At 45.1% G+C, this 18,643-nt stretch overlaps 1 protein-coding gene across 3 annotated transcripts in view; it reads right to left on the minus strand.

The window, feature by feature from the left end:
* ESCO1 (establishment of sister chromatid cohesion N-acetyltransferase 1) overlaps positions 1 to 18,643 on the minus strand; it is a 160,712-nt gene that overhangs the window by 109,605 nt on the left and 32,464 nt on the right. For all 3 annotated transcript variants that reach the window (XM_069731174.1, XM_069731172.1, XM_069731171.1), the window contains exons 7-9: positions 18,549 to 18,638; positions 11,373 to 11,516; positions 8,501 to 8,688 (exon numbers count right to left, since the gene is read on the minus strand). In XM_069731174.1, coding sequence (XP_069587275.1) covers positions 8,501 to 8,688; positions 11,373 to 11,516; positions 18,549 to 18,638 — 422 coding nt within the window. The remainder of the gene's footprint in view (positions 1 to 8,500; positions 8,689 to 11,372; positions 11,517 to 18,548; positions 18,639 to 18,643) is intronic.

Below are 18,643 nucleotides of genomic sequence, written 5' to 3' on the forward strand. Positions count from 1 at the left end.
TCCTGAGTACGCCGATACCCTATATGTAGGGATAAACCACTGTTTCGGCGCATGACAGAGCTCGGAAGGGAATGAGAGCCATTTGACTTTTCAAGTCAAAATTGGCTGGAATTGAGATAGGACGCCATGTCGTGTTTGGAGAGCCCCTGATGCGCCAAAACAGTGGAAACCCCCCAATCTAACTCCAACCCCAACACACCCCTAACCCTAATCCCAACCCTAACCACACCCTAACAACCACACTCCTAACCCTGACACACCCCTAACCCTAATCCCAACCCTAACCCCAACCGTAAATGTAATTGAAACCCTAACCCCAACTTTAGCCCCAACCCTAACGGGAAAATGGAAGTAAATACATTTTTTATTTTATTATTTTTCCCTAACTAAGGGAGTGATAAAGGGGGTTTGATTTACTGTTTATAGCGTTTTTTTTATAGCGGAATTTTATGTTTGATAGCTGTCACACACGAACCACTTTTTATTGCAAAAAAATAGTTTTTGCATTGCCACATTTTGAGAGCTATAATTTTACCATATTTTGGCCAAAAGAGTCATGTGAGGTCTTGTTTATTTTGTGGAGTTTGAGTTGACATTTTTATTGGTACCATTTTCGGGCACATGACATTTTTTTGATCACTTTTTATTCCGATTTTTGGTAGGCAAAATTAACAAAAACCAGCAATTCAGGAATTTGTTTTGGGTGGGGCGTTAATACCGTTCTGCGTGTGATAAAATTGATAAAGCAGTTTTATACTTCGGGTTAGTACGATACCTCATTTATATCATTTTTTTATGTTTTGGTGCTTTTATACAATATTTTATATAAAAAATATTTTTGAATCGCTGTTATGGAACCCCACCACACCAAGAATATGTTGTGCAGTTATATGTATGTATAATAGGTTCCATGTGAGATGCATGTCCCTAATGCATCAGCCCACAGGCTGCGCCCCTGGCCAGAGAGGACAAGATATTCCCCTTTTGACCTTCCCCACCTTTGTAATTCCCACAGTAAATATCGGCAGGCTCCGGCCACCTGCGGCTATGGTAATGTATGTCCGGCCTGCCGCTTTTCAATTTGCTCGCCCTCTGTATCTGTGTGATATATATTCTGTGTCCTGTGAGTAACATAGTAACATAGATAGTAAGGCCGAAAAAAGACATTTGTCCATCCAGTTCAGCCTATATTCCATCATAATAAATCCCCAGATCTACGTCCTTCTACAGAACCTAATAATTGTATGATACAATATTGTTCTGCTCCAGGAAGACATCCAGGCCTCTCTTGAACCCATTGACTGAGTTCGCCATCACCACCTCCTCAGGCAAGCAATTCCAGATTCTCACCGCCCTAACAGTAAAGAATCCTCTTTTATGTTGGTGGAAAAACCTTCTCTCCTCCAGACGCAAAGAATGCCCCCTTGTGCCCGTCACCTTCCTTGGTATAAACAGATCCTCAGCGAGATATTTGTATTGTCCCCTTATATACTTATACATGGTTATTAGATCGCCCCTCAGTAGTCTTTTTTCTAGACTAAATAATCCTAATTTCGCTAATCTATCTGGGTATTGTAGTTCTCCCATCCCCTTTATTAATTTTGTTGCCCTCCTTTGTACTCTCTAGTTCCATTATATCCTTCCTGAGCACCGGTGCCAGTACTCCATGTGCGGTCTTTGTACAGAGGCAGTATAATGCTCTCATCATGTGTATCCAGACCTCTCTTAATGCACCCCATGATCCTGTTTGCCTTGGCAGCTGCTGCCTGGCACTGGCTGCTCCAGGTAAGTTTATCAATAACTAGGATCCCCAAGTCCTTCTCCCTGTCAGATTTACCCAGTGGTTTCCCGTTCAGTGTGTAATGGTGATATTGATTCCTTCTTCCCATGTGTATAACCTTACATTTATCATTGTTAAACCTCATCTGCCACCTTTCAGCCCAAGTTTCCAACTTATCCAGATCCACCTGTAGTAGAATACTATCTTCTCTTGTATTATCTGCTTTACCTAGTTTTGTATCATCTGCAAATATCAATATTTTACTGTGTAAACCTTCTACCAGATCATTAATGAATATGTTGAAGAGAACAGGTCCCAATACCGACCCCTGCGGAAAAAAGGGTAAAGGGTTGTCATACTGGAAATATGTGGAGACGCAGTGATCTTTTATATGCGCCCATGTAATCAAGGAATTCCAGCCAGCGTCCTTCATTCCGACTTCAGCCAAAGCAGAGTGGACCTCCTGAAACACGGGGTGGTACTGAAAGAGGTACTCCAGCACGGCAGACCCCGTTACAAATCGCTTTATTCTGAGGGCTATAATTTTTATTTTTTTGCTGAGGACGCTGTATTGCTGCTCGTTTTTTGCGGGACAAGATGACGTTTTCAGCGGTACCATGTTTATTTATTTCCATCTTTTTGATCGTGTGTTATTCCACTTTTTGTTCGGCGGTATGATTAAGCATTGTTTTTTGGTTCGTTTTTTATTTATTTATTTTTTACAGTGTTCACTGAAGGGGTTAACTAGTGGGACAGTTTTATAGGTCGGGTCGTTACGGATGCGGCGATACTAAATGTGTGTACTTTTGTTTTTTATTTTAATTTTCATAAAGAAAAGTATTTATTGGAACAATTTTTTTTTCTTTAGGAATTTAAAAATATTTTTACACAGTATATACACATTTTTTTACATTAAACAGCGATGTCCCACGCTGATCTGACACTTTGCAGAGCACGGTGTCAGATCAGCGATCTGACAGGCAGTGCAGGGGGCTTGCCGATGCCTGCTCTCAGCGTTGTTTTGAGGGTCTCAGGGAAGCATGCAGGGAGCACCCTCCCTGCGCGATGCCTCCCTATGCCAATGGAAAGCTGCAATCTTGTTTGATTGCAGTGTTTCGGGGGTTAAAGTGCCGGGAGAGGTCCGTGACCGCTCCTGTCACAAAGTGCAGAATGTCAGCTGTGATAATCAGCTGACACCCAGCCGCGATCCCACCTGAGCGTGGCTGATCGAACGTGACGTACTACTCCGTCCATGGGAATTAAGTCCCAGGTCACATGGACGGAATAGTATGTCCAATGCCAGAAAGGGGTTAATGTACACCCTGCACCCCATTTGACTGAAAAAAAAAACAAAAACAAAAACAGAAATGTAGAACATTTTGCAAATTTATTAAAAAAGAAAAACTGAAATATCACAGGGTCATAAGTATTCAGACCCTTTGTTCAGACACTCATATTTAAGTCACATGCTGTCCATTTCCTTGTGATCCTCCTTGAGATGGTTCTACTCCTTCATTGGAGTCCAGCTGTGTTTAGACTGATAGGACTTCATTTGGAAAGGAAATCTAGGTAAACTGACTGAACAGCGATCTAGTCTAAAGTGGTACATAACCAAAAAAGACACACAGCAAATAGATCAATGGCTGCACTCAACTGTACTAAAGCAAGGGAATGTGCAATACATGAAACGTCAATAGCATAATGGCTTGTGAAATCTATAAAAAAAAAAATACATGAGATGCTTAGCACAAAATTTGGCCAAAAAATGTGAGCCCATCTACCATCGTCAAGGAAATCTCATGGATCGGATGGGTCCCTGACCTGTCTACCTAGCGTGAACACTTACCTCTGGCTAATAACATGCACCAGTTCAGACTAGATCGCTGTTCAGTCAGTTTACCTATATTTGCTATGTTCTATTTTTTCTGACAAACGCCCCGCCCTTCACCATGCTGTGATTTTAATTACATCCAAGCACAGTTAGTTCTGACCTTCCTATGAATGCAGGCTTTACCATGTTATTAGCCAGAGGTAAGTGTTCACTCTAGGCAGTCAGGTCAGGGACCCATCCGATCTGAGATTACCTTGACGTTTGGTGGATGGGCTCACAATTTTTGGCCAAATCTTGTGCTAAGCATCTCATATGTTTTTTCATAGATTTCACAAGCCATTATGCTATTCACAGTTCATGTATTGCACATTTCCTTGCTTTAGTACAGTTGAGTGCAGACATTGATCTATTTGCTATGAAAGTCTTTTTTGGTTATGCACCCGTTCAGACTAGATCGCTGTTCACTCAGTTTACCTATATTTGCTATGTACTATTTTTTCTGACTTGAAGGCCCCGCCCTTCACCATGCTGTGAGTTTAGTTACATCCAAACACAGTTGGTTCTGCCCTTCCTATAAATGCAGGCTTTACCATGTTATTAGCCAGAGGTAAGTGTTCACACTAGGCAGTAAGGTCAGGTACCCATCCGATCCATAAGATTTCCTTGACAATGGTGGATGGGCTCACATTTTTTGGCCAAATTTTGTGTTAAGCATCTCGTGTTTTTTTTCCATAGATTTCACAAGCCATTATGCTATTCACATTTCATGTATCGCACATTCCCTTTCTTTAGTACAATTGAGTGCAGCCATTGATCTATTTGCTTCATTTGGAAAGGCACACACCTATCTATATAAGACCTCACAGTGCATGTCAGACCAAATGAGAATAATGAGGTCAAAGGAACTGGCCAAGGGGCTCAGAGACAGAATTGAGGCAAGGCACAGATATGGCCAAGGTTAACAAAATTTCTGCAGTACTCAAGGTTCCTAAGAGCACAGTAGCCTCCATAATGCTTAACCCTGCTGTGGAACCATGGGGTCACATAGACCCCAGCGCTGAATAAATTGAAATATTTATAAAACTGGTCAATCTCAGAAATTGACCTATGTATTTTCAAGTAACATTTGTGCTTATGTTGATGATATTTTGAATTTGTTTTTCAATTTTGTTTCAAAGTTATTTTTAATTTCCTGTGTTTAGGACTCTCCTGACCCCATAGTACCTTTATTGTCTGCCTTTTTTTTTTTCTTCTTTTTTTTTTTTTTTTAAATATTTTGTGTTTATTCACAGGTTGTGTATTTTTGGAATATAATTGTAAGTAAACAATGGCTGGTCACTTCCAAGTGACACCAGCAGTGTTACAGGATAGCGCTAACTGTGCTACGTTTGTCCTCGATTGAAAGACAAAAAGACGAGATTTGTTTGCAATGACTGCAAGAAGTTCATTTGTGAAGAACATGGCACTATGTCATGCAGTGAATGCAAGAGCTAAATTTATTGCCAGATCATTTGTCATTATGTTTTTACTAAAAATCCACACAGTTGCAGTTATTGTGCATTTTTTATTGAATTTGAATACTTTTAATTATTAGTAAAGCATTTTGGTATAAATTTCAGTTTGTGTTTGATGATGACAAATCAATTCAAAGTTACATTTGATTTCATAACGGTGTTCTGAAATGACAGAATAAAACTTTATTATTCTGAGCAGCCAGCATGTTCATTTTAATGAAATATGACGATTTTGAGACTGGGGTCATATAGACCCCATGGTACCAAAGCAGTTATTTTTTTTCATGGTTCCACAGCAGGGTTAAATGGAAGAAGTTTGGGACCACCAGAAGTCTTCCTAGACCTGGCCATCCAGCCAAACTAAGCAATTGTGGGAGAAGAATCTTGATGAGAAAGGTAAAGAAGAACCCCAAGATCCCTGCAGCTGAGCTCCAGAGATGCAGTAGGGAATGGGAGAAAGTTCCAAAAGTCAACTATCACTGCAGCCCTACACCAGTCGGGCCTTTATGGCAGAGCGCCCCAACAGAAGCCTCTCCTCCGTGCAAGACACATGAAAGCCTGCATAGTTTGCTAAAAAACACATGAAGGACTCTCAGACTATGAGAAATAAGATTCTCTGGTCTGATGAGATGAAGCTAGAACTTTTTGGTGATAATTCTAAGCGTTATGTGTGGAGAAAATCAGGCACTGCTCATCACCTGCCCAATATAATCCCAACAGTGAAACATGGTGGCAACATCATGCTATGGGGGTGTTTTTCAGCTGCAGAGACATGACGACTGGTTGCCATTGAAGGAAACATGAATGCGGCCAAGTACAGAGATATCCTGAATGAAAACCTCTTCCAGAGTGCTCTGGACCTCAAACTTGGCCGAAGGTTCACCTTCCAACAAGACAATGACCCTAAGCACACAGCTAAAAATAACAAAGGAGTGGCTTCAGAACAACTATGTGACCATTCTTGACTGGCCCAGCCAGAGCTCTAACCTAAACCCAATTAAGCATCTCTGGAGAAACCTAAAAATGGCTGTCCACCAACGTTCACCATCCAACCTGACGGAACTGGAGAGGATCTGCAAGGAAGAATGGCAGAGGATCCCCAAATCCAGGTGAGAAAAACTTGTTGCATCATTCCCAAGAAGACGCATGGCTGTACTAGCTCAAAAGGGTGCTTCTGCTCAATACTGAGCAAAGGGTCTGAATACTTATGATCATGTTATATTTAGTTTTTTCTTTTTTAATAAATCTGCAAACATTTCTACATTTCTGTTTTTTCCAGTCAAGATAGGGCGCAGAGTGTACATTAAGGAGAAAAAAATGAACTTTTTTGAATTTACCAAATGGCTGCAATGAAACAAAGAGTGAAACATTTAAAGGGGTCTGAATACTTTCTGTACCCACTGTATGCATATGTATGAGAGAATGTATTGCCACATAATCTTGTTTTCTCATGATGTAATCTATTTTGTGAAGTGCACCAGTTCCTCCTGCAGCAAAACAACCCTAATTCATGATGCTGCCACCCCCGTGTTTCACAGTTGGGATGGTGTTCTTAGGCTTCCAAGCTTCTCCCTTTTTCCTCCAAACGTAACGATGGTCATTATGCCCAAAATGTTCAATTTTACTTTCATCGGACCACAGGACAGGTCTCAAAAAATTAAGGTCTTTGTACCTGTGTGCATTTGCAAACATTAATCTAGCTTTTTATGTTTCTTTTGGAGTAATGGCTTCTTCCTGGCAGAGTGGCCCATGTTGATGCAGTACTCGTTTCACTGTGGATATTGACACAATCTTACCCGCTTCCACATCATCTTCACAAGGTCTTTTGCCCTTGGGTTGATATGCACAGGTGAGACCAAAGTACATTCAAAGAAGCAGTGTGTTTCAGGTGTGAATTAAAAAAACATCCACAGGTGTGTTTCTAACTGAGAAGCTTCCAGACACATGACATCATATGGGGCAGTCCAGTATTGTTTACAGGAATAGTAATCTTGGTGTATGTAAACTTCTGACTTTGCAGTAAGTAATACAAATGCCTTATAGCATTCTCTGTCTTTCATTAATCTGGCATTTGGCAAATAATAATTATGGTAATCCTAATTGACCTAAGAAGGGAAAGGTTTATTCTGATTTCATGTCAGATATTGAGAAAAACATACATATGTGTCTTTTTATACAGTATGTAAACTTCTGGTTTCAACTGCATTAAATAAATTAAATTACTTGCATTTATACATTGCGTTTGAGTACTTTCTTTCCTCTTTTCCTGCGTTTTAGCAAATTTGGTTTCTTCTTGGTATGTCTCATTTTCAATAAAGCTGCTTTGTTTTTGATACTTTCTGGTATTTGGCTTGAAAAAAACTTGATACAGTCATGGGCAAATTACATGCACTTTTACTGCAGTTCCGCATACTTTACAACGTATGTGTATTTTTACCTGTGGATTTTCTGCATCTAATACAAATCTATGGGGAAAATTTGTACATAAAACTCAGTGTACTGTACCATCAAGAGAAATTGATATCTTTTGAATTGAAAACCCACACCACATATCAGTTTACACGGAGTATTACAAAAATAAAAAAATAAAAAAATCACAGGCTCCCCAATTGCTAGAAGCTGCTGTGAGGCGTCTGTTAAAACATGATTTGTATAGAAGCTGACAGACTCTCTTTAAGACCGGGGTCATACTTGCAAGTGTGATGCGAGAAACCCGCACGAGTATTTCGCATCAACACCTGGCACTCGGATCGGAGTGTGCGGCTGCATGCATTTCTATGCAGCTGAAGGCTCCGTTCCCGAGTGTCGGGTATTGATGTGAGAGACTCGTGCGAGTTTCTTGCATCACACTTGCAAGTGTGACCCCGGCCTAAAACCATAAGTATCTGAATTTTTATTTTGTGGTTTGTTTCCCACAAACAAAGTACATTTTAATCAATAGATCTTGGTATAAAAATAAATTCCACAATTGAAAGTTGAAAAAAAATTATATAAAAAAAAAAAAAAAAAAAAATGTTCCTGTGCTAGATAATCTTATAAATGTGCCCCTGCTGTGTACTGTGTAATGGCTGTGTCTGACCGTACAGGGACATGGGCTGATCATCCCATATCTACTGGATAGAGGAGGAAGCAAAAAAGAGGATACAGACAGGACAACATGGGATCACAGATGATCCTTTCTGTGAGGTAAAACATTTCCCCGCCTGTATTTTCATGTTACTTCTGTAATATTGGACATGATCAGTTCAGAATTCACATAAACCTGGCCTTACACAAGTAACTTGCTCTCTCCCACTCAGTATTCATATGGGAAGCCTAATAGTGGGAAAGGCTTCTGCCCTCTTTTCCCTTTCTCTCTTGAGAAAGCAGAATTACCTCAAACATTCAAGCATCCTGGAGGCAATTTTCTTTCGTCGCATCATGGAGAATACCCAGATACGGCTGACTCCACAGATAGCGGGCTCAGGGGTGGTGGAACAACACCAAGCTTTCACTCGCTCAGAAATTATTCGATCCTTGTCACAATTCTCACTTGTAATACTATCTTCAATTACCCTGTAACCCTGAAAAACAAATAATGTCATCAGGAAAACTGACAGATTTCTATTGCTCTTGTAGTCTGGTTATACACAGTATGGAAATATTCCATAACCCACCACATAGTACTAGGCACTGCCCAATACAACTGCCTGCCATCCTCAGCTTAGAACAGGATTACGGCATGCTTAGGCCACAAAAACCAGATTTGCAATCAGAAAAGACACCACTGACTGATTACAGCCTTGGGGTTACAGCTTGCACTGCCGGAAATTTGCAGGAGGACCGACTACTGATTAAGGGATACATCACAGAAAAGCAGCCATACTTACCAATACCTGGGCACACTGCCAACATACTGCAGAATGCAGGCAGGCCTCGGCGGTATGAGGTGAAGGTAACACTGGTCTACCGATGAACCACTCAAACACCTACCATCCATGGGGCAGAGGTGGTAGCTTAGTATTATAAAGGCACAGCGATGAGGCTTGTATAAGGGTCACTCACACATTTACGTGTAGTGCACCACGCAGGCTTACTAGAGACACCCATACTATTAGATCAGGCCGACTTTCCAGAACTATTTAAGTGCACCCCACAAGTAAAAAAAACAAAACAATTACCCCCCTCAACATTACGGGGCCTGGCAGCAACCTGCAAAAATTAAGAAGAAAAAAAAAAAAAAATCATGAGAAATTAACCCCTTAGTGACGGAGCCAAATTTTTTAAATCTGACCAGTGTCACTTTATGTGGTAATAACTCTGGAACGCTTCAACAAATCCCAGTGATTTTGAGATTGTTTTTTCGTGACACATTATACTTTATGATAATAGTAAATTTAGGTCAATAGGTTTTGTGTTTATTTATAAAAAATATCAAAAATTTGAGAAAAATGTTAAAAAATTAGCAATTTTCAAAATTTTAATGATTATCCCTTTAATCCAGATGGTCATACCACAGCAAACCATTAATAACTAACATTTCCCACATGTCGGCTTTACATCAGCACCATTTGTAAAATGTTATTTCATGTTGTTAGCATTTTAGGAGGTTTAAAAATGTAGCAGCAATTTTTCATTTTTTCAAGGAAATTTACTAAATTTTTTTTTTTTTTTTTTTTATTAGGGACTTATCCAGGTTTGAAGTGACTTTAGGGGTCTCATATATTGGGAAGCCCCCAAACGCGATACCATTTTAAAAACAGCACCCTCTGACATATCGAAAACTGCTGTCAGGTAGTTTATTAACACTTCAGGTGCTTTACAGGAAATAATTTAAAGTGGTATGACAAATGAAAATGTGTATTATTACCACCTAAATGTCTCTAACTTCTGAACAGATTACTACAGCTGTCAGACTCTAAGGCCGCTATTTGGTCATGAATTGCCATGGCAAACATCAGGACCACACTATCCCAGTTGGTGCCTTGAGATCATGATTAAGAGGAAGCCCCCACACTCTGCTAACCATATATAATGATGTAGTCACTATTTACAACAGCATCTAAGGGGTTAAACAGATTTGGACGGTGCAAACACTGATCGTGGCTGATGCAGAAAGTTGTCAGCTATAGTGTACAACCAACAGATGCTGGATTGTTACCTGTATGGGGAGGCTATTCTCTTATATCTCAGGTCAGTTAAAAGACGTATTGGCTGTCATTAAGGGGTTGATATTTTTCCAAAATACACAAACTAGCAACCCACATCAAGAATGGTCTTGCAAGTTTCTACACTAAGAAACAGGACATAAATCTAAAAATATTAAAAAGTCCATACTTACCAATACATGATGTGACAAAGTCACTGGTAAAGTGCTGGAGGGGAGATATGCATCACTACGCCTAATGGCATCAGTGACCTAAAACCCAGAGTTTTTCCTCCAGCACACTAAGTGTTGTGAGGGGTTAAGCTAATTTGCATAATAGGCTGGCTTTTATGTGGACATCCACAGAGCAGGTGGAAGGATGTCCACTTCATCTCCACCACAGGATGTGGTCTGGGGCTTAAATAGCAGGCCTCCAAAGGCAGCAGTGTTCAGTGTCTGGAGAGGAACACTCCAGAGAAGTGTTTTGTTTATGCCTGAACCGTGGGTCTTGCTAACCCTGAGCATGCCGAACCCCGCTAATACAGGGACTGTGCTTAGTGCTACTGTTTTGTATTTTAGCTGTTTTTGCCCAGAGGGCCATGTTTACTTTGTGATACAGTTTGGTTTATGCAGCACCTGAATAAACCAGGCGCATTTCTAAAGCCGCAGTGTTCCCGTGTCTACCTCTGTGTACAGCTGAGTGAGCCCACAATGGCTACATCTATATACTTCAGGAGACAGACTGAGGTCCTACACACAAGCCTTATGTGTGTGCCTCCATATACTATACAACCTCCCCTTGATTGGTCAGTGTGAGGGGGTGTTCATAAGTATTTTGCACCTGTTCTGTCTCCACCTTTTATCAATGGGGGTCTGTCTGCATAAGTATGGCAAGTATGGCTGCGTTATTCTGTAATGTGCATGGAGAACAACTGTTAATTCACTGAAAAGGATATCAAATCCAGAGTACAGACTGTTGACGGCTTGAGCTGCAGTCCATAGCGTGCAGACTGTAAGGACGGGTGACAAACACTTCGGAGATAAAACCCCTTTAAAACAGTTAAAAGGATATAATTGGTTGGTGTAGAGATGTGAACAGCAATGTTCATCAGGAATATTTACCCACTGAATATGTTCCGCTATCAAACATCCTACAACTTTCTTATCACTACTAATGAACAGCAGAGTCTTTGTCCTGGAATGGAGTCGTAGAGGGACCTGCTGGAACCCTAGATCATTATCCACCATTTCTCTGATCTCCTCGACCTGGAATAAAACAAACGCATCTATGAATTATCATCTCACATAAAATACCAAAATACAGAAAAATATGAAGGAGGGGAAGTTAGGCTGTGTTCAATACCAGTCTGCAAACACCTGCCAACTGACCTTTGTGCTATGAAAGGGGGAGAATTAATATATATATTAAAAACTTTTTGTTTCTCCAGCGATCAGTCCAATGGTAGAGTAAAATATGCCTTTTATTTATCCATTAAAAAGTTCCAGATTTTGGAAGTAGGAGGAAGACATGTGGTGTTGAAACATGTCGTCCATAAGGGATTGAATGTATGCAATATTGTTACTGAAGAAATCTGGAACTTTTTAATGGATAAATAAAAAGGTATATTTTACTCTAACATTGGACTGATCGCTGGAGAAACAAAGTTTTTTTCTTTACATGTGTGGATTTGTCCCAATCAACGTGCGAACTGTAACCACAGTTTGGATGTATTCCCGTTCCTTCAAAGCGGTGAGCTGGCTTTGTCAAAAAAGATATTTCTCTATCGCCTTTCATTGGGGGACACAGGAACCATGGGTGTATGCTGCTGCCACTAGGAGGCTGACACTATGCAAATATAAAAAAAGTTGGCTCCTCCTGTGCAGTGTACACCCCACCGACAGGAAGAAAGATCTCCAGTTTAGCTTAGTGTCAGTAGGAGGTGGACACGGGTCTTTCATTAGACCCTTATCTACCTCAATGTGCGTCGTTCCTTTTCAGGTTTTCCGGAAGGGATACAGGGTGAGCAGTCACACCTGTAGTCCCACAATACGGACTATGAGTACGGCGTGTACTGCCACCCCGTATCCTCATAGATCCCTCACCAGGACCAAGATCCTAGCACACAAGCGTGCTCAGAAGTCCGGTCCTGCATCCGTCGCCCACCCACTCGCCCACCAGAGCCTGTCGGTTTGGAGGAGACGAGGACGTCCATCAGCCCCCTGGACGTCTGAAATTTTCCCCAGAATGAGGTTAGTAAGGACAGCGTGGGATGTTTTAGGTAAGTATTCCAAAGTACCTCTGAGTCCTTCCTCAGTCCCAGGGCAGTCATTTGGGGGTCCCTTGGGATATTTTTCCAGGCTGCCTTCACTTTCACATGGGGCGGGGGTCTTCGCCCCTTTCGCGTGGCAGCCGCGCTATGGCGGCTGCGCTGTTATTGGCCTTACAGGCGGCCGCGTTGCCCTTTTTCCCCCGGCCGCATTGTGCTCTGGCCTGGTGCGGCGGTCGTGTGACCTGCGGCCGCACTGTTTCTGCCCCGGCGCGGCGGCCTTAGGTAGCCGCGCCGATTCCCTCTTACGGCCGCACTTTTATGCTCGCTGGCAGCCGCGCCGCTTTCTACGGCGGCACAGTTTCTTCTGGCGCAGCGGCTTTGCTGGCACCGCGCCGCTTCCTCTCCCGGCCTCACTGTGCCCTTTTGCCTCAGCGCGGCGGCCTTGCAGGCAACCGCGCCGCTTTTCCTGACGTCGGCACTTTACCCGCCGCCGCGGCCCTTCCGGGTGGCCTCCAGCCTCAAATTTAGGCCCCGGCTTCTCCCGGGGCCTACTTCCGGCTTCCTCCTCCGGCCACACCGTGCCCTTTTGCCGCGGCGCGGCAGCCTTGCAGGCAACCGCGCCGTTTTTCCCGCCGCCGCGGCCCTTCCTGGCGGCCACCGGCCTCAAATTTAGGCCCCGGCTTCTTCCGGGGCCTACTTCCGGCGCCGCGTCCCCTCCCACTTCCTCTCTCTCGGGCGGGCTTTTCTCCCGCCCGATTATCACGGCAAGCTCCGCCCACTGCCGCCATCTTGGTGCTCCTGGCCTGGCGTTAAGCCCGCCCACCACTCCCAGGCAGCCACAGATACTTATTTCTGAGCCAGGAACGTTTCTCTTTGCCCATCTTAAGAGCGCAATTTTCTGGCGTCCTCACATCTCCCACTGGCCTGCAGGCAAGCTACATCGGACAAGAGAGTCCATCAGATGTCTGCCTGTTCTCCTAGGGGCTATCGTTCCTGAGGAGCATCTTCCAAGCCGTGCAGCCTTCCATCCGGAAACCGCAGCGTCTGCCGTGAGTACCTCTACACCGCAGTTTTACTTAATCCCCTGCCAGACCACCCCCCCCCCCCCCCTGTCCCCTACTCTCCAGACATTTCCCTCAGGGGCCCCTTCGGGCTAATTTTAAAGGTGGTCTCTCCCGACCTCCTACTTTGACCTGTGCCTTACTGAAACACTTTCAGGGTTCGTCTTGTAACCCCAAGCTTCCCTCAGGCAGGCCCGCAGCAACCCAAATTATGTTCACCGCCTAAGACTCCCCTGCTGCTCCGCCTCAGAGTGAAATTCCCTCCCCAGGCTGGGCCTCCCCTCTGTCTCTTTCAGTAGCGAATCTCACACGGGTGTCCCAGACCCTTGTGTCCGTGCTCGATTAGTTGCCCCTGCGGACTTCCGTAGTAGCCAGCGGGTCGCTAGAAGCTCCGTCCGAGTCTTCCATGCAGGCCGCGAAAGATCCAGACGGGAACGCCGGTCTGAGTTCTCTTCTCGGTCCATCTCGCCTCACGGTCCTTCTCTGTGGTCGACTTCCCCCTGATCCCCTTCCCGGAGTCAGGCGAGGCCTCGGAGGATAATTTGGGGCCGAAGTTGAACCAAATCATAGCATGAGGGATATGGTTCAAAGCTTCATTGGAGCGTCCAATCTGACCTGTGGCATCAAAGATCCCTCTACGGAACCTGCAGATCAGGCGGTTTCGTTTAGACGGTCTAAACTACCTCCCAAGGGATTCGCTCCTCATCCTGACTCGAGGAGCTTCTGGCCAGAGAAAGAGAGAATTCGACCAGACATTCTCAAAGAGGCGAGCGTCTTGGAGTCTCATATTTCCTTCCTCCGGATCTCATCGCCAACCGGAACGGGAGGCGATAGAGAACGACCTCTCCCTCTGTGGATCCGCCGACTGCTAGACTTGCCACCAACACAGTCCTCACGCTGTCCGGTGGGGCGAATCTGACAGATTCCATCAATAAGATCATGGAATCCTTCGCGAATTCGGTTTTCGCAGCTGCCGCATCATCCCTCTGCCCGGCTTTCGCTTCCATTTGGGTTTCGAAGTCTATCCGAAGGGGCTAAACAACTCCGTTGGGGCATTCAGGCTGGAGCTCCACCAGACTTGCTGGCGAAAGTTGCCTCCCAGATTACTCGCTCTGTTTGGCTCAAGGGTCGTCAAGAAGTCCCTTACGAGCCTGCCTTTTTCAAGGATCACATCTTTTCGGTTCCAAGCTGGACTAAATTATCAAGGATGCCACTGGTGGCACCAGTTCTCTCCTTAGGCGGCAACTTCGGTCCTTTCGGCCCTCTTTTTCGTCGTTTTTGCGGCATTTGACCCCTTTTTTCGCAACAGCAGAGGCCACAGGCACGTTAAGAGAAGAAGGTAGTCTTCGACTCACTCCTTCCTGGCGTTCCCGCTACTCCTAAGGTGGATTCTCCAGGTCCAGGACTGGAAATTCCACCTAGGCAGGACCCACGACTAGGCCCCAGCCCGTTTCCTAGGCTGGGCAGCCGTTCTCCTGTTCCCCAGGGACGTCTTTGTCTCCTCAACAGAGAACGCATGGGCCAGGGAACTTGTATCCTCTGGAGACAAAATAGATTAATTTCACGGTCCTGGGATCGTTTTCTCCAATCCCAACCTCCAAGAGAACCCGTTCTAGTCCTGGGTTTCTTTACAGCCATTGTTTCCCTCCTTAAATCCGGGGTAACATTCCCGTCCCTGAACAGGAACGGTTCAACGGTTCACAGGCTTCTCTTCGAACCTATTTGTACTGAAAGAGGACGACAAGGTTCGTCCCAGTCCGGATCTGAAATTGCTGAACAGGAAGTTTCGTCTGAGACTCTTCAGGTTGATATTCCCTCGTTCAGTAATCACTTCCATGGAGGCTCAGGAATTTCGGTTTCAGGCTCCCGAAAGTCTATCCCTCTTCCCCGACAGTCTAGCCGTTGCGGCGGCTCGTCAACAGGAAGAAGTTCCGTCTTGTCGCTCCAGGGTTCTCGGCTCCCCTCCTTGCTGATGGACCATAAAGGTCCTAAGGAGGTTGGTTGCAACATCGGAAGCAATTTTTCCCTTCGCCCGTTTCATTCAAGACTTCTTCAGCAGGCTATTCTATCACAGGAGGACAGGTCTGTCTTCTCCCTGCATCGTCCGATCCGTCTTTCTACCGGGATCAAACGGTTCCTCCACTGGTGGCCGAGGTCCCTGCTCTTATCCCAGAGCACATACCTCACAGCATATCCTTCCTTCCAGTTTCCTGGCAGGTGGTGACGACGGTCTCCAGCCTTCTCGGCGGAGGCGTGGGGCTTTGTCACCTGTTCTTTTCATCGTGGTTGGTCGGCACAGGAGTCCTCTCTGCCAATCAATGTCCTCGAGTTCCGGATCTTCTTTCTATCTTTCCTTCACTGGGTAAGGATTCTCAGCAGCCTGCCAATTCGAATCCAGACAATGACACAGCAGTGGCATATGTCAACCACCAGGGGTGGACGCGGAGTTCTCTGGCCTTGGCCGAGATTCCAGGATCCTCTTTTAGACAGAGGCAACGGTCCTGGTGAGATCCTCAGTGCAGGTCCCTGGCGTGGACATTTTGGCCGCCGTCTTCCTCGGGCCTCGCGGCAGGGGAATGGTCCTTACTTCAGAAGGTCTCTTATCGGATTGCTCTTCGTTGGGGGACTCCAGAGGTGGTCCTCACGGCGTCCCGATTGAACAGAAAGGTCCATCGGGTCGTCCCAAGGTCCCGCGATTCTCTCGCAGTGGTGTTGACATTTTGGCCATTCCTTGGTCGCAGTTCCTGCTCCCCTATTGATTCCCACACCTTCCCTTGCTTCCAAACTGTCGTAAAAGATCAAGGCGGGATGGGTGCTGGTCATTCTGATCATCCCGGATTGGCCCAGGAGGTCTTGGTTTGCAGGCATCGTCACTCTTCTCGCGGACACCCCTGGTGCCTTCCAAACAGACCCGATCTGCTGTCTCAGGGTCCGATCTGCCACCCGAAATATCGGTCGCTCAGTTTAACGGCGTGGCTGTGGACTCCACAGTTTTAAGAGCGTCCGGCCTTTCGGCCCGGATGAGTCACACTATAATCCAGGCTAGGAAGCCTTTGTCTTCTTCCAGGATCTACTATCGTACCTGGAAGGCTTACTTTCGTTGATGCGAGTCCAACCGCTTTTCACTTATGTCCTTTTTCCCTGCCTTCCATTTGGTTTTCCTTTGGGCAGGACTGGATTCGGGCTTCGCTCTCAGTTCCCTAAAGGGCCAGGTTCCTGCGCTCTTCTTCCCTTTAAGAAGACTTTATCTTCTCAGCCACAGGTTAAGACCTTCCTTCAAGGAGTAGTCCACGCTGTCCCTCCGTACAGGGCCTCTGTGGATTCATGGGATTTAAAGGTTGTGTTGGTTGTTCTTAGGGGTTCCCCCTTTTGAGCTTCTCAGGTAGTTTTCCCTGTCAGTTCTATCTCGGAAGGTGGTTTTTCTCAGGTCCATCTCTTCGATCCGCCGCGTTTTTGAGTTGACGGCCATTTCCTGCCGACCTCCTTTCTTGATTTTCCACCAGGATAAGGTGGTCCCAGGCCTCCGCCTTCCTTCCTTCCTTTCTCGAGGTGGTTTTCATCTTTCCACCTCAACGAGGACATCGTTCTACCTTCCTTTTGTCCAGCTCCGACTCATCCTCTGGAGCGATCGTTGAACAGGCTGGACCTCGTCAGGGCAGTGAGGATCTCCCTGGCTAGCACGGCCGCTTTCCGAAAGATGGATTCTCTTTTCGCCATCCCTGATGGCGTGCGTAGAGTCCTGCCGGCTTCCAAGGCGACGATTGCTCGCTCGATCAGAACGGCAATTTTGGAAGCTTACCAGGTCAAGCACCCAGGCAGTCGGCGCTTCCAGTGCGGTACGTCACAGGGCTTTCGCCGACGGCTTTGCAAAGCGGCAACCTGGTCTTCCATCCACACGTTTCGCCGAACTACGGCGGACTCCAGCCTGGGCAGAAGGATCCTGCAGGCGGCAGTGGTGAGTCCTCTCACCTGATGGAAGTCTGTTTTTCCCACCCCAGGGACTGCTTTGGGACGTCCCATGGTTCCTGTGTCCCCCAATGAAAGGCGATAGAGAAAACAGGATTTTTGGTTGCTTACCGTAAAATCTGTTTCTCGGAGCCTTCATTGGGGGACACAGCACCCTCCCAAGTTGAACAGCTCTGTTTACTGTATACGTTTGAGTTCTTTGAACACTCTTTGGGTGTTTGAATCTGTTAATCTGTGAAGCGCCGTGGATTTTGTTGGCGCTATATAAAGTTTATTATTATTATATTATTATTCTTTCTCTTTTACACGTTGCTTCTCCTACTGCTTTCTCACTAACTGAAGATCTTTCTTCCTGTCGGTGGGGTGTACACTGCACAGGAGGAGCCAACTTTTTTTATATTTGCATAGTGTCAGCCTCCTAGTGGCAGCAGCATACACCCATGGTTCCTGTGTCCCCCAATGAAGGCTCCGAGAAACAGATTTTACGGTAAGCAACCAAAAATCCTGTTTTTGCTGGCTTTTTGAATGAATTTTCCTTAGGCAGGCAAGGGAACAAAAACAAACAAGACATTCTGGGCTGTAGCAAACCCGCTGCTACCATGTAGTCGCCATATTCACAAGCTCTGTATAATAACTGATTTGCGACTTTCTGCGTACACTGTGCATAGGCAGAAAGATGTCAATCAGTGGTGTGGGCAGGGTTATACAGTGCTCAGCCTTCAGAGAACTGTTAGATCTGCAGCACAGAAAACAGTGATTTTATCAAAACGAGATCATGCAGCACAGTACGTGATACATCACTTGAATTAGGATCTCTGCCCCTACATTATGCTCCTCTCAGACTGGGGTAGCAAGAACCTGGTGACCGATTGCCTTTAACATTTTATTTTAGTCCACCCATGGGACTTTAGCCTGTGTTCATAATGTACTATAATTCATTTTCAGTCTTAAGAGACTTTTTCATATTTATTTTTTATTTTAACAAGTGAGACACAGTTTACCTTTTTAAGAGCGTACTTCGGATCATCTGGCAATACCATTATTATTTTGCCATCAGGGTACTCAGCCACAATCCTCTCCTTCTTCCATCCCTTGC

The sequence above is a fragment of the Ranitomeya imitator genome, chromosome 6, assembly GCF_032444005.1.
Source record: "Ranitomeya imitator isolate aRanImi1 chromosome 6, aRanImi1.pri, whole genome shotgun sequence".
NCBI lineage: Eukaryota > Metazoa > Chordata > Amphibia > Anura > Dendrobatidae > Ranitomeya > Ranitomeya imitator.